Below are 15,273 nucleotides of genomic sequence, written 5' to 3'. Positions count from 1 at the left end.
CCTGAGTAGCTGAAACTACAGGTGCATGTCCTTGTGCCTGGCTAAGGAACACTTTTTAGGTCTTATTGTATTTGATCTGTTTGCAGCATTGTTGATCTTCTAGGAGCTCTCCTCCCTTGGTTTCTGGGACCTCACTCTCTCCTGCTTTCCTCCTACCTCTCTAACCTTTCCATCTCAAACGCCTTCCTGGGCTTCTTTTCTTGTTTAACCCTAAAAGGTCATGTTTCTCAGAGTCATGTTCTTAACTCTCCTTTTTTTTCACTATTCCATTCATTCATTCAAATATTGAGTGCTTACTATGTGCCAGGCACATTTCTAGGCGATGAGGATATAGCAATAGGCAAAACCTACAAAAATGCCTGGCTTTCCCTTATGGAGCTTACCTACTCTCCTAAGCAATCTCACCTATACTCAAGATGCTTATCACTTCTAAATTTACATCTCCAGCACTAACCACTCTTGAATTTCAGACACATATAACCAATACTATGTAAGGCATCTTCATTTGTATGTCCTTAAATCAAATTCCTCTTTACACTGAAATTTGCCTCTTTCTATATTCCCTCTTCTTTTTTTTTTTTTTTTTTTTGAGACAGAGTCTTGCTGTGATGCCCAGGCTGGAGTACAGTGGCAGGACCTCCGCTCACTGCAACCTCTGCCTCCCGGGTTCAAGGGATTCTCCTGCCTCAGCCTCCCGAGGAGCTGGGACTACAGGCACGTGATACTACACCTGGCTAATTTTTGTATTTTTAATAGAGACAGGGTTTCACCATGTTGGCCAGGCTGGTCTTGAACTCCTGACCTCAGGTGATCTGCCTGCCTCGGCCTCTGAAAGTGCTGGGATTACAGGTGTGAGCCACTGCACCCGGCCTATATTCCCTCTTCTAATTATGCCACCATACACTTCCAATTGCCCATTTCTCTTCAAGATTATGCAATAGTTCCCAGTCTTTTATTTATTTTTTTCTTTTTTTGAGATAGAGTCTCACTCTGTCGCTCAGGCTTGGGTGCAGTGGTGTGACCTTGGCTCACTGCAACCTTCAGCTCCCAGATTCGAGGGAGTCTCCTGCTTCTGCCTCCAGAGTAGCTGGGACTACAGGCATGTGCCACCACGCCCAGTTAATTTTTGTATTTTTAGTAGAGACAGGGTTTCACCATGTTGGCCAGGCTGGTCTGGAACTCCTAACCTCAGGTGATCTGCCCGCCTTGGCCTCCCAAAGTGCTGGGGTTACAGGCGTGAGCCACCGCGCCCTGGCAGTTCCCAGTCTTCTCCTCTGACATGTGATTGAATTTCCTAAAATGCAAATCTGACCATATTACTTCCATCCTTAATGTATTTTAATAGTTCCTTATCACCTTCGAGATCTTTTATTTTTTGGTGTAACTCTCCCTTACCCCTTGTCTTCAAAACACATCTTTATTTGGTTCTTGCCTTAGTGAACTAATTTTATTTGAATTCTCTTGTGTGATCATTCTTTGGTGCAGGCATCTTTGTTTAAAAGGCCTTTCCCCTCTTGTCCTCTTGGTTAAGCTCCAGACCCAGCTCTGCTATATACACAGCCATAGCATAATGTGCAGACTTTTATTGTTGATCTTTAAATACTGTGTCACAGTTGTATGATTTGTAGTTGTTTCTTTTACTATCTCTTCCACTAGACTGTGAGCCCCTTGAAGATAGGAAACATGTCTTTTAAAATTTCAGAAGCACAATCTGATGCATGACAAGAATGTAATAAATGTTTGCTGAACAAATAAATAAATGGACAAATGAAAATGAGGAATAAATAGGGAGAGATTACTGAAGAGTGAAAAGGAAGAGAATCAAGAGCAAACATAGAAGGATAGTTTTGGAAAGAATGTCCTGTTTTCCTCTGTGATAGGAGAAAGAAGGGAAGGGACAGCAGAAAGAGGGTGTAATCAGAAGTAGATCTGTTCAGGCCAGGTGTGGTGGCTCACACCTGTAATCCCAGCACTTTGGGAGGCTGAGGTGGGCGGATCACCTGAGGTCAGGAGTTCGAGACCAGCCTGGCCAACATGGTGAAAACCCTGTCTCTACTAAAAATAGCCAGGCATGGTGGCACATGCCTGTAATCCCTACTACTTGGGAGGCTGAGACAGGAGAACCACTTGGACTCAGGAGGTTGAGGTGGCAGTGAGCTGAGATCATGCCACTGCACTCTGGCCTAGATGACAGAGTGAGACTCTGTTTCAAAAAAAAAAAAAAGGTACATCGGTTCGAATTGAAAGGGAGAAAACTGAAGGAGTTCATGCTGGATGGTTTCTATTTTCTCTTTAACGTAATAGGTAAGGCATTCCTCTTTTTCGGAAGACACTGCATGTCAGTGAAGTTACCTAACAGTTTCTTTAAATCTCAACTTTCATACCAGCAAAATTCTTGATTCTACTCTCTAACCCATATCTCTTGTAAAGTTGTGAGAACCAACAAGATCATATAGGATAGGGCTTTGAGCTCTTTAGATAAGTAGCAATGGACCTACTGATAATCATTTAAATATGACTTTAAATCCATGAAGTTGAAAGCGGCTGAATTCCAAAGCCCCTGCCATTTTATCATTCCTTTTATTTCTGTGTATTATCAATGCTGCAGTTCCCAGAATTGTAAATATTTTGTTTGCCTCCAAATTACTTTGAAAAAAATTCACTAGGCCTAGTATTACTGTTTGTCTTTTTTGAGACAGAGTCTCACTCCGTTGCCCAGGCTGGAGTGCTATGGCACAGTCTTGGCTCACTGCAGCCTCCACCTCCCGGGTTCAAGCTATTCTCCTTCCTCAGCTGGGATTGCAAGTGTACATCACCACACCTGACTAATTTTTGTATTTTTAGTAGAAATGGGGTTTCACCATGTTGGCTGGTCTCGAACTCCCGACCTCAAGTGATCTGCTCGCCTCGGCCTCCCAAAGTGTTGGGATTACAAGCGTGAGCCACTGAGCCTGAGCCTGCCTGCCTTTCTTTCTTTCTCTTTCTTTCTTTCTTTCTTTCTTTCTTTCTTTCTTTCTTTCTTTCTTTCTTTCTTTCTTTCTTTCTTTCTTTCTTCTTTCTTTCTTTCTTTCTTTCTTTTTTCTTTCTTTCTCTTTCTTTCTTTCTCTCTTTCTTTTTTTCTTTCTTTCTTTCTCTTTTTCTTTCTTTCTTTCCTTCCTTCCTTTCTCTCTCTCTCTTTCTTTCTTTCTTTCTTTCTTTCTTTCTTTCTTTCTTTCTTTCTTTCTTTCTTTCTTCTTTCTCTCTTTCTCTCTCTCTTTCTTTTTTTTTTCTTTGACATAGGTCTCACTCTGTCACCAGGCTGGAGTACAGTGGCACAATTATAGCTCACTGCAGCCATGAACTTCTGGGCTCGAGCAATCATCCTGCCTCAGCCTTCTGAGCAGCTGGGACTACAGGTGTGCACCACCACCCTAAGCTAAGTTTTTAATTTAGTTTTTATTTATTATTATTTTTTGAGAGTGAGTCTTGCTCTGTTGCCCATGCAACAGTGGTGTGATCATGGCTCACTGCAGCCTGTACCTCCCAGGCTCAAGCAATCCTCTAGCTTCAGCCTCTTATGGAGTTGGAACTGCAGGTGCACACCACCATGCCTGGCTAATTTTGGGTTTTATTTATTTATTTTTTTTGTAGAGACAGGGTTTTGCCATATTGCCCAGGCTGGTCTCAAACTCCTGAACTCAAGGGATCCACCTGCCTCAGTCTCCCAAAGTGTTGGGATTACAGACATGAGGCACACCTAGCTTTATTTTTAATTTTCTGTACAGATGAAGTCTCGCTATGTTGATGAGGCTGGTCGTGAACTCCTGGCCTCAAGTGATCCTCCCATCTCAGCCTCCCAAAGTGGTGAGATTACAGGCGTAAACCACTATCAACTATCAGTCTTCCCACAGCTTCAAGTGCTCTCATTATTCTAATCCTACTGACCATTCTCAAAGTCCTCCCAAGTTTTTTTTTTTTTTTTTGAGGAAAAATGGATAAAACTGAGCAATATTATCTCCCCACTGAGATGTCTAGCTTTTTTCTGAGTCATGCTTAAAGTCTAACTATATAGTCTAAAGTTGGTTTAGGATTCCTTTCAGCTGCCAGTGCCAACTTACCTTAGGCTAACAGGAATAGAGTTCAGTTGATCTAATTTAGAACAAATTCGTATCCGTAGATGGGATGGAAAATCTAGGTGAGGATTAAGGTCATGGACAAGGTACAAGAGGAGGAGGAAATCTGAGTTAATTATAACCTAGGTTATGCAGTCTTAATTCCAGGAAGCTGTGCCTTAGCTAGGTAGACAACTTGTTGATTGAGGAATATTCTCAGAGGAACTAGAAGCTACCCGTTTCTGAATTCTGAGATGAATTTCTACATCATCTGAGATGAAGGTGAAGGTGTCAGTATCCAAAGACTAGAAATTCTAAGAAAACTATGTCACTTGGAGAAAGCCCTTTAGTAAGCATTTGCTTATTTTCTTTCCAGCAGTCATGGCTGGCCTGGAAGATTTCCCAAAGGTTATCTTTTTCAAGACCAGTTGGGTAAGGCTGTTTTGATATGTTTTTGAATATATATTATAATGCATTCATTGTGTTTGTTTGTTTATTCCTAGATTTTTTTTTTTTTTGAGACGGAGTCTCGCTCTGTCGCCCAGGCTGGAGTGCAGTGGCCGGATCTCAGCTTACTGCAAGCTCTGCCTCCTGGGTTTACACCATTCTCCTGCCTCAGCCTTCTGAGTAGCTAGGACTACAGGCGCCCGCCACCTCGCCCGGCTAGTTTTTTGTATTTTTTAGTAGAGACGGGGTTTCACCGTGTTAGCCAGGAGGTCTTGATCTCCTGACCTCATGATCCGCCCGTCTCGGCCTCCCAAAGTGCTGGGATTACAGGCTTGAGCCACTGCGCCCGGCCCTATTCCTAGATTTTTAAAAAACTGTATATATTTTGGTAATAACTAAAGTAAAAGCAGATAAAACAAAGAGAACATGGCCATCATTGTTCAAGGCCTCATACTCTCTGATGCAAAAAGATAAGCCTGAATTAAAAGCTACATTTCTTAATGTCTCTCATATGAAAAGCTATATAAGCTCCTGGTGTCAAGTTTAAAAACTGAGAACTTATTTTGAAACATTATGGGTAGAGACTAGGGAGTTAAATGATGACTTTTTAAAATGTTTAGGGTTAGGTATTAACACCCTCAGCTATTTGCCTTATTTTCTTCTTTACTAAGAGCCCTCTCTATCAATATATAGCAAATAGTCTTGCTTAAGTCCCAGGAAAAGTCACCGTATCCAAGGCTTGATGCAAATTATATATTACCAATCTTCACTTACTCCTGCTAAAGTTGAAATGGAGTGTCTTACATGTGGGTTAGAATTCAGATGTAAGTTTCTGAATAAAAACATAAAAAGCGAACCATCTCCCTTACCTACTCCTGCTCCTCACAGTCCAATAAAAAACTTAAATGTCGCAGAGTAGAGGGAATGTGGTTAGAGTTAGGACACCGAGGAATCAAGTCCTGCATTCCAGTCCTCTACCACTGACTCATTCACCTCCGGCAAATGGTTCCACTTCATTTCATTTTGTACTGAAAAGTGAGGAGAGTAACATTTTGTTTCAGATTTTCTTAGGTGAGTGGGTTCTGCTACCCTGCAAGGCTTTTGCTGAAGTTGAGATGAACAAATAAGGAAAATATGCAACTATAGATTGTTTTAAGAGAGGTGGGAAAAAACCCAACGGATTTTGTTGCTGATTTGTGTCCTTAGGACTCTCCACAGATAACTTTGAGAGATTTACTACTTAGTCCTTAGAGGCAGCTTCCTTCTGGGATGGGTGGATATGAGGCATGGGGTGGGGTCGGATGGTGATGGGAGAGCAAAGGAACACAAGGGTCCCAAATCAAGGCCCAGTGTTTACCCTCAGTGCAGTGGGGGTGAAATTTGGAGCCTAGGATGAGGTAGAAATTAGTGTCCCTGCTGCAGTAGTGACTTGGGTATCAGATAATAAAGCATATTTCCACCAGCATATTCTAAAGGCAGATGAAACTATACAGGGGTTTAAGGTAAACCTATGATGAACAAAATATCACCCCTGACTTTTTAAAATTTCATTTTATTTTATGTTCCAGGGTACATGTGCAGGATGTGCAGGGTTATTACATAGGTAAATGTGTGGCATGGTGGTTTGCTGCACCTATCAACCCATCACCTAGGTATTAAGCCCAGCATGCATTAGCTGTATTTCCTGATGCTCTCCCTCCCTCTGTCCTCCCCTTGACAGGCTCCAGTGGGTGTTGTTCCCCTCCTTGTGTCCATGTGTTGTCATTGTTCAGTCTCACTTTTGAGAACATGTGGTGTTTGATTTTCTGTTCCTGTGTTAGTTTGCTGAGGATAATGGCTTCCAGCTCCATCCACATCCCTGCAAAGGACATGATCTTGTTCCTTTTTATGGCTGCATAGTATTCCATGGTGTATATATACCACATTTTCTTTATCCAGTCTATCACTGATGGGCATTTGGGTTGATTCCATGTCTTTGCTATTGTGACTAGTGCTGCAATATGTATGTATCTTTATATGTACCTAGTACATCCACTTTCAAAACCATTTAATCACCTTTTTGGAGAAGTTTTTTTCTGATTTTCCCGAACTGCTTCCCTTTACCCTCCTGTTGATGCTTCCTGTAGCACACATCATTGTATAATAGAATGATTTATATCATTTATAATGGTATAATAGAATGATTTATATTTTATAGAATAGAATAGAATGATTTATATTCCTTTGGGTGTATACCTAGTACCAGGATTGCTGGTTCCAATGGTATTTCTGGTTCTAGGTCTTTGAGGAATCACCACACTGTCTTCCACATCACCCCGACTTAATGTTTACTTGGTCATTATTCCTTTCATTTTTTTCACCAATCTAGGGCTCACATGACTTTCTTTCCATTGTTCTACCTGGAGGTCACTAAAATTGGTAACCATTCTTCCACCATCACCTCATAATTCACTGTCTTAGAACTACATTTATTCGGTTGTTCTATTAGGTTCCCCACTCTCTTGAGACCCAGAGTCAGATGACATCAGGTAAAAATGCAGGTTGTCCTTAGGGGAAACAATAGCTATGTTAACAAGCAGGCTATAATTCAAAATCACACAACAGTATTTAATTGCTTTTGGATTTGACAACACTGGAATGCATTAAAACTTAGAGCCTCTGAAGATAACCTTCCTAACTTTATGCAAGAGTCCAAGGTATAGTTCTTATAAAAATCCATCCATAGGTTGCATATGTAAAATCCTCTGAGGAAAATGGTGGTGCTTTAAACCTTTATATGATATGCTTCTTTGAGCTGTAACAAGGATATAAATCAGGAAATGCAGGCTTGGCAAAGAAAGAGTTAAGATGATCAATTTCTAAGGAATCTCAGGGATTTTCAGATTTCAGGCTTGGTCTTTTATAAAGGATCTTCTGCTGCATACCTCCTGGTTCTCCCCTGCTAGACCTCATATATGCAAAAGTAGCTTTGCATTAGCTAGCACAGTAGAGAAGGCTAATCAGAGATCCAAATCTCTGTTTCAGAGTTGGAGGTTGAGATGCAAGAGTGACTCAGCTGGCATCAGCTCTGTAGCAGTCTCAGCCTGCAGGCCTTCAGGAAGTGACTCCTCCAGGCCTGCATCTCCCTCTGTGGCAAATTACCACTAAACTCTGCTGTTTATCAACCCAGTACCAAACACAGTAGGAAGAGTCTGCTGTTTCACTGTTTTCAACAAAACCAAAAACATAGAAGCCAGATTATATGACGGGATAGTATTACAAAGGTGTATTAGATACAGTATCTCCCTTAAAAAACTTACAGTTTAGTAAGGAAATAAATGTAAATATAGCATTAGAGTACAATGATGTGTGCTACAAGAAGCATCAACAGGAGGGTAAAGGGAAGCAGTTCAGGAAAATCAGAAAAAACCTCTCCGAAAAGGTGATGAAGAGGTTTTGAAAGTGGATGTGCTAGGTAGAAAGTGCCAGGAATGAAGGCAGAGGGGAAAGCATTTATATAGATTCATTAATGGATACATTCACTTTATTCATCACATTTGCACTGAGTGACTTCTGTGTGCTTGGAGCATGTGATATGAACCATGTAGTACAGGCAAGGTGGTGTGTGTATATATATGTATAGGTGGAGAGAGTGGTAAGATGAGATAACGATGTTGTGGGAGTAACTGGAAGTTCTCCAATTGCTTAAATTTTCTTAGTCAGGTAGGAAGTAAGGTCATCTGTTGAAGGATGTAATTGCGGTCTGAAGAAACATAATATGATTGGCTGGTAGTATTAAGTGCTCTCTTAAGGTTCTGACCATCATGAATATAGAGTGATACTACCTTTTTTTTTTTTTTTTTTGAGACAGAGTCTCACTCTGTCGCCAAAACAGGATGGAGTGCAGTGGTGCGATCTCGGCTAATTGCAACCTCCAGCTTGTGGGTTCAAGTGATTCTTATGCCTCAGCCTCCCAAGTAGCTGGGACTACAGGTGTGTGCCACCATGTTCAGTTAATTTTTGTAATTTTAGTAGAGAGGGGGTTTTGCCATGTTGGCCAGGCTGGTATCGAACTCCTGGCCTCAAGGGATCCACCCAAAGTGTTGGGATTACAGGCGTGAGCCACCACACCTGGCCAGACGAGTTACTTTGTTTTCTCCAACTTCATTTGGCTACGTAGGTGCAGAGCAGGTGGAAAGCTGAATTAAGCCAAGGAGTTGGTTTTGGTAAGTGAGTACAACGAAGAGAGTGAGAGGCAAGGAAGTTGAAGGTGTATTCAAGAGAATGCTTATGATTGATCATGGAACATAAGTTGTATCAGGAGGGAAAAGCTGACATCAAGGGGGTGAGGGAGATGGTAGGATCAATTTATTGATGGTCATGAAAACTCTGAATTTGTGTAGTTGAGATATTTGACAGAATGGGCTAGGAAGATAACAGGTGGTCAGAGAGAGGGATGCATGAAATTGAAACTAAGATGGTTGATAATTTTGGTAAAAAGATAGGAATCAGTATTTAAGGAAGGTGAAAGGTGTAACTGTTAAGTTTTTAGGGAATCAAAAGGCCAGGTTGGTTGAAGGATCATTTATGTTAGTAGTTCCCAAACTTTAGCATGCATTAGACTTATATATGGAAAGATAATTAAAATACAGATTGCGCTGGGTGCGATGACATATGCCTGTAGTCCCAGCTACTTGGGAGGCTGAGGGAAGAAGATTGCTTGAGCTCAGGAGCTTGAGACCAGTCCAGGTAACATAGTGAGACTATCTCTAAAAAAATGCAAAACAACACAACAACAACAACAAAAATACAGATTGCAAGATCCCACTCCTAGTTTCTGGGGTAAAGCCTGGTAATTTTCATTTCTAAATTCCCTGGTGATGCTGATGCTGCTGTGGTCCAGGGACTGTACTTTGGAAACTACTGACCCATGTGTATGTTGAAATTGCAATTGTCAAGAATTAAGATAGAAGTAGTGTTGGCCTGGCGCGGTGGCTCAAGCCTGTAATCCCAGCACTTTGGGAGGCCAAGACGGGCGGATCACGAGGTCAGGAGATCGAGACCATCCTGGCTAACACGGTGAAGCCCCGTCTCTACTAAAAAATACAAAAAACTAGCTGGGCGAGGTGGCGAGCGCCTGTAGTCCCAGCTACTCCTGCTGAGGCAGGAGAATGGCGTAAACCCGGGAGGCGGAGCTTGCAGTGAGCTGAGATCCGGCCACTGCACTCCAACCCGGGCGACAGAGCGAGACTCCATCTCAAAAAAAAACAAAAAAAAAAACAAAAAACAAAACAAAACAAAACAAACAAACAAACAAGATAGAAGTAGTGTTATAAAGTGACAGTGAGCCAGGACACAAAATTGGCAAGAAATAAAGGGGACCAGGTGAGGTGGCTCAAGCTTGTAATCCCAACACTTTGGGAGGCCAAGGTGGGGGATTCCTTCAACCTAGGAGTTTGAGACCAGCCTGGGCAATGTGGCTACCCTGTCTCTACAAAAAAATAGCTGTGCGTGGTGGCATGTGCCTGTAGTTCCAGCTATTTGGGAAGCTGAGATGGGAGGATCTTGAGTGAGCCTGGGAGGTTGAGACTGCAGTAAGCTGTGATCATGCCACTATACTCCTACCAGGCGACAGAGCGAGACCCTGTCTCAAAAGACAAAAAGATAGACCGGGTGCGGTGGCTCACGCCTGTAATCCCAGCACTTTGGGAGGCCGAGGCGGGCGGATCACGACGTCAGGAGATCGAGACCATCCTGGCTAACACGGTGAAACCCCGTCTCTACTAAAAATACAAAAAAATTAGCCGGACGTGGTGGCGGGCGCTTGTAGTCCCAGCTGTTCGGGAGGCTGAGGCAGGAGAATGGAGTGAATCCGGGAGGCGGAGCTTGCAGTGAGCCAAGATTGTGCCACTGCACTCCAGCCTGGGTGACAGAGCAAGACTCCCGTCTCAAAACAAAAAAAAGAAAAAAAAAAAGGCAAAAAGATATAAAAAGGAATGAACTGATTAGTGGAAAACTGCAACAATCAGGGACAGTGGATATACACTCTAATAACATGACATTTAAAGCTAGGTTTTAACGGGGATTTGTTAGAAATTGTGGCTGAAACAATGGTTGGTAGCTAATGAGGTTAAGGTGAGGCAGAAGGGAGACTGCCAAGGGCTTTGCATGCTAGTATTTTATTATATCAGGGCCTTTTGTTTGGTAAACAGGTCTAGTGTAAGTTCCCTGCTAAGGGATTACCTCTGGTGGAACTGTTACTGAATTCATCACAAGGGTGATCGGAATCTTATGTCCTGGTAGAAACAAAAACCACACTAATTAGAAAACAGTAAGTCCTACTAAACTACCTATCACTTTACATAAGATTAGGGAGGTTGATATCTAATGAGACAAGAAATCTTAAATAACTTAATAGCAGGGCAAAGCAGGACCAAGAATATATAACACAGAATGGAACTGGAAATACAAAGCAGGATCCACAAGCTGGTCACAGGTAGAGTCAGGGCACCGACTACAACACAGGATCATGACCTTGGCCCAGCTTATGTTTCCACCACTTACTGCTCTTGGGATCCTAGCCAAATTGTCTTTTATAAAGGATTTTCTGCTTTTTCATGTTTTCTGCTTAGTTCCTCTCTTGTTAAATGGTATATCATTTATGGCACGTGCTTCAGAGGAAAGCTGAGGGCTAAATGAGATAGCTGGTGCAAGTGCTTTGAAAAGGTAAAGTGTTATACAAATATGAAATATTTAAAAAGAAAGTATTGAGCTATCCTTAGAAATCAGGGTAGAATACTTAGGTATGTAAGAGATGAATGGAAAAGAAAGGAGAAACTGTTAATCTAAGAACAATGCTGAGATGTATAAAACAAAGGATGAGACCAGGCGCAGTGGCTGACTCCTGTACTTCCAGCACTTCGGGAGGCTGAGGCGGGCAGATCACGAGGTCAAGAGATCGAGATCATCCTGGCCAACATGGTGAAACCCTGACTCTACTAAAAATACAAAAAATTAGCCAGGCATGGTGGCACGCGCCTGTAGTCGCAGCTACTTGGGAGGCTGAGGCGGGAGAATCTCTTGAACCCGGGAGGTGGAGGTTGCAGTGGGCTGAGATCATGCCATTGCACTCAAGCCTGGTGACAAGAGTGAGACTCCATCTCAAAAAAAAAAAAAAAAAAGGGATGAAATGTACAATGTGGACAGTTTCACATGAGTTTTTTTTTTTTTGAGACTGAGTTTTGCTCTTGTTGCCCAGGCTGGAGTGCAATGGCATGATCTTGGCCCACTGCAACCTCCGCCTCCCAGGTTCAAGAGATTCTCCCGCCTCAGCCTCCCAGTAGCATGTGTGCTGACGCCCGGCTAATTTTGTATTTTTAGTAGAGACAGGGTTTCACCATGTTCGTCAGGCTGGTCTCCAACTCGTGACCTCAGGTGATCCGCCCAAAGTGCTGGGATTATAGGCGTGAGCCACCACATCCGGCCTCACATTAGTTTTTTTTTTTTTTTTTTTGAGATGGAGTCTCGCTCTTTGCCAGGCTGGAGTGCAGTGGCGCCATCTCGGCTCACTGTAACCTCCGCCTCCCAGATTCAAGTGATTCTCCTGCCTCAGCTTCCCAAGTAGCTGGGACTACAGGCATGTGCCAGCACGTCCAGCTAATTTTTGTATTCTTAGTAGAGGTGGGTTTCACCATGTTGGCCAGGATGGTCTTGATATCTTGACCTCGTGATCTGCCCACCTCAGCCTCCCAAAGTGCTGGGATTATAGGCGGGAGCCACCGCGCCTGGCCACATTAGTTTTGAAATGATGAAAGCCTCAACAAAAAGCCTCATTTACTTACATATAGATAGCAGTTTCCTTAGGAATAAACCTTTGGACCACAGTGACAAATATTCGTATAACTGGCTTTGACTTAACCATTATGTTCTCTCTCCTCGTGATGCCTACTACTAAATGAGTACTTACTTCTACTTTTACATACTGAGAAAATTGCAGGACCACATGCACTGTTACATGAACCCTATGCAAGTTTGCAGGTTTCTATTCCGGCTTTTGTTACATGGAATTGAAATTACCTGCTGATGTTAGACCACACAAGTTACTTCAGGGCAGGACTGTGCCTTGTCAAAATCTTTCAATGGCTTTCCATTCATTGTCCTTAAAGAAGTCCAAGCCTTAATAGGCATAAAATACAATCTGGTCCCCACCATCTCTGGCTTTACCTCTCAGTGCTCTCCTCTGCCTGACAGTTTGGCCACACTTACACTCTCAGATCATCAATGTACTACACTTTTTCTGACAATAGCTTTTGCACAGATTGTTTCACCCGCCCAGCATACCTTGCTCCATTCTTCTTGGCTAACTTACTTTCCTGGTTTATATAGTTACTATCGTCTCTGACAACTTCTCTTGAACCTCCTTCTCATCTGGGTTAGCCTTCCTTTTTTTTTTTTTTTTTTTTGAGACGAGTCCCACTCTGTTGCCCAGGCTGGAGTGCAGTGGAGTGATCTTGGCTCACTGCAACCTCCATCTCCCGGGTTCAAGTGATTCTCCTGCCTCAGCCTCCCAAGTAGCTGGGACTACAGGTGCACGTCACCACACCTGGCTAATTTTTGTATTTTTAGTAGAGACAGGGTTTCACTATATTGGCCAGGCTGGTCTCAAACTCCTGACCTCGTGATCCGCCCACCTCAGCCTTCCAAAGTGCTGGGATTACAGGCGTGAACCACTGCGCCCAGCCCTGGATTAGCCTTTCAAGCATACCTTCCCCTTCCCTCATTATAGTACTTCTCACATCTTATAGTAATTGCATGCCTAATTACCTGTCTTACCAGATCAAACTCTGTGAAACAGGTAACAGTCTTGCTCCTGAATGTTTCTGCCATTTTAATTGTGCCTAGAGCTTAGGTGCACAATAAACACCGAGTTTGCCAATGACAAACACTTGGCAGCACACAAATTCAGTGAAAGCCTCAGTAGTTCTGTTAGAAGACATTTGGGGTTGATGAGGACAAAAAAAAAGAGAAACAAGCCTGGTGAAGTCAAGTGGCCACTTCAAGGAGCCCACTGCTATTTTTTAACCTAAGAAAATTCCGTACATGCACTATTAGCCACAGGGGAGAACAGAGGTGTTCTGTATGGCAAAAGAGGAAGTTGCAGTGAAGTGAGTAGTAAATGTTTATTTTGAGGATCTTCTGGTGTGACAGTGGTGTTATAAACAATCACATTACATATCATTAATCAACTAGGTGTCTGTAGGTTTTAACTAGTACTAGCTGATCTCCTATCTTGTTTTTTTCCGGTTAATTTGAATAATCATGCACTGTATGAAAAAGAAACTGATTGCCATTCTCATATCAGTCTTTTTGAGCACTTTTTGAAAAGAGGTCGTTTCAGTTTTGACCACCTGTTTATTGCAGGAGTAAGTTAGGCATTACTTCACATTTTAGCAGCGTGGTAGTCTCTATGGGAACTTTCTTGCCTATCACTTAGATAAGCTGTGCCGTTTATTAGGCTAAAATAGCAGTGTTCTAAATGCAGTGGGTAAATTTGGGATTGACTGGATAAAGGTTCAACACTATTAAAGGATTAATAATACTATATTGTGAGCCATAATGCTTTTATAATAAATATGAAACCACCTTTTGGTTATCATCAGTTGGTATTGTATGTTTTGCTGTGGCTGCAGGAATAACAGTGGATTTAGGAAAGTACCAGTGAGTCAATTAAGGATTTTAAGATTCCTGGGAAAAGCCAAGGAATGATCAATCTCTCCTATATACCCAATAAAATCGCTCCAGAAGACAGACTAATACCAATCATTTCATTTACTTCAGGATGTAATATACTATTTAGATCCCAGGAAGATGCTAAATTGTAACCTCGTTGAAATATCTGTAGGGCATTTTGTTTTTGCGAAGGCAGTAAAACCAGACAAACGAATAACACACATCAAAATCAGATTTCTAATGTAGGGCTCTGTCCTACTGTTAAAGATGTTAGAAAGATACATACTTAGAATACCACCCTGTTCTCTCTGGGGGAGGCTATATTCAAGATGACAAGTACTCTAACATTTTTACAGACATAGATATTGTTAATAGGGTCTTTCTGTGATTTTAGCAAAGAGAAACAGTTGAAATGTTACTCTTTCTAACCACTGACATGATTCATCTCTATCACTGGCATATGGTACTACCATTTCTCCTACTGTGGCAAATTCTAGTTTTCCCAAGACCTAACCCTCACTGTTCTGGAAATAAAGCTTAAATATATATATTCCAAACCTTTAAATTAAAATGTTATCCCCATATATTCATGTACCAGGTTAATATCGCCACATATATCCTTTCTAATTTTGGGCTAAACAGATGTGCATTTAGAGTTGTTTAAAGACAACCCAGCTTAATATCAAGAGAAAGTGTGACCTTTCATGGAGTATTTGATGGAAAAAACACTGAGTTTTGACAAATCTTATTTTATTCAGATAGCAGTCTGATCACACATGGTCCAACAACACTCAAATAATAAATCAAATATAACCAGATGTTAAAGATTGGTCTTCAAACATCATAGCCAATGATGCCACGCTTGCCTATGATCTCTCCAACATAAAACCACATCAACACCTCAGTGGCCACCACACCATTCAGCACAGCTTCCTTAACTGTGAGCTGTTTGAAGCTACCAGTCTGAGCACTATTGACTATTTTTTTCAGGCTCTGAATAGCTCTAGGGATCTCAGCAGGGGTGGGA

The 15,273-nt window shown here is 42.0% G+C and overlaps 1 protein-coding gene across 3 annotated transcripts in view; it reads right to left on the bottom strand.

The window, feature by feature from the left end:
• ATP5L (ATP synthase, H+ transporting, mitochondrial Fo complex, subunit G) overlaps positions 1-15,273 on the bottom strand; it is a 33,481-nt gene that overhangs the window by 10,135 nt on the left and 8,073 nt on the right. The window contains exon 3 of one of the 3 annotated variants that reach the window (XM_011964875.1): positions 14,328-15,191. The exons of 1 other annotated variant lie outside the window; for it this stretch is intronic. In XM_011964875.1, coding sequence (XP_011820265.1) covers positions 15,081-15,191 — 111 coding nt within the window. In that variant the 3' untranslated portion in view covers positions 14,328-15,080. Of the gene's footprint in view, positions 1-14,327; positions 15,192-15,273 lie in introns of those variants that run through there. One more of the 3 variants, XM_011964876.1, reaches the window with a different exon arrangement.

This window comes from Mandrillus leucophaeus, unplaced genomic scaffold (genome assembly GCF_000951045.1).
Source record: "Mandrillus leucophaeus isolate KB7577 unplaced genomic scaffold, Mleu.le_1.0 Scaffold71, whole genome shotgun sequence".
NCBI classification, from domain to species: domain Eukaryota; kingdom Metazoa; phylum Chordata; class Mammalia; order Primates; family Cercopithecidae; genus Mandrillus; species Mandrillus leucophaeus.
Note: the sequence above shows the minus strand (reverse complement) of the source record. Positions and strands in the feature narration are given on the sequence as shown.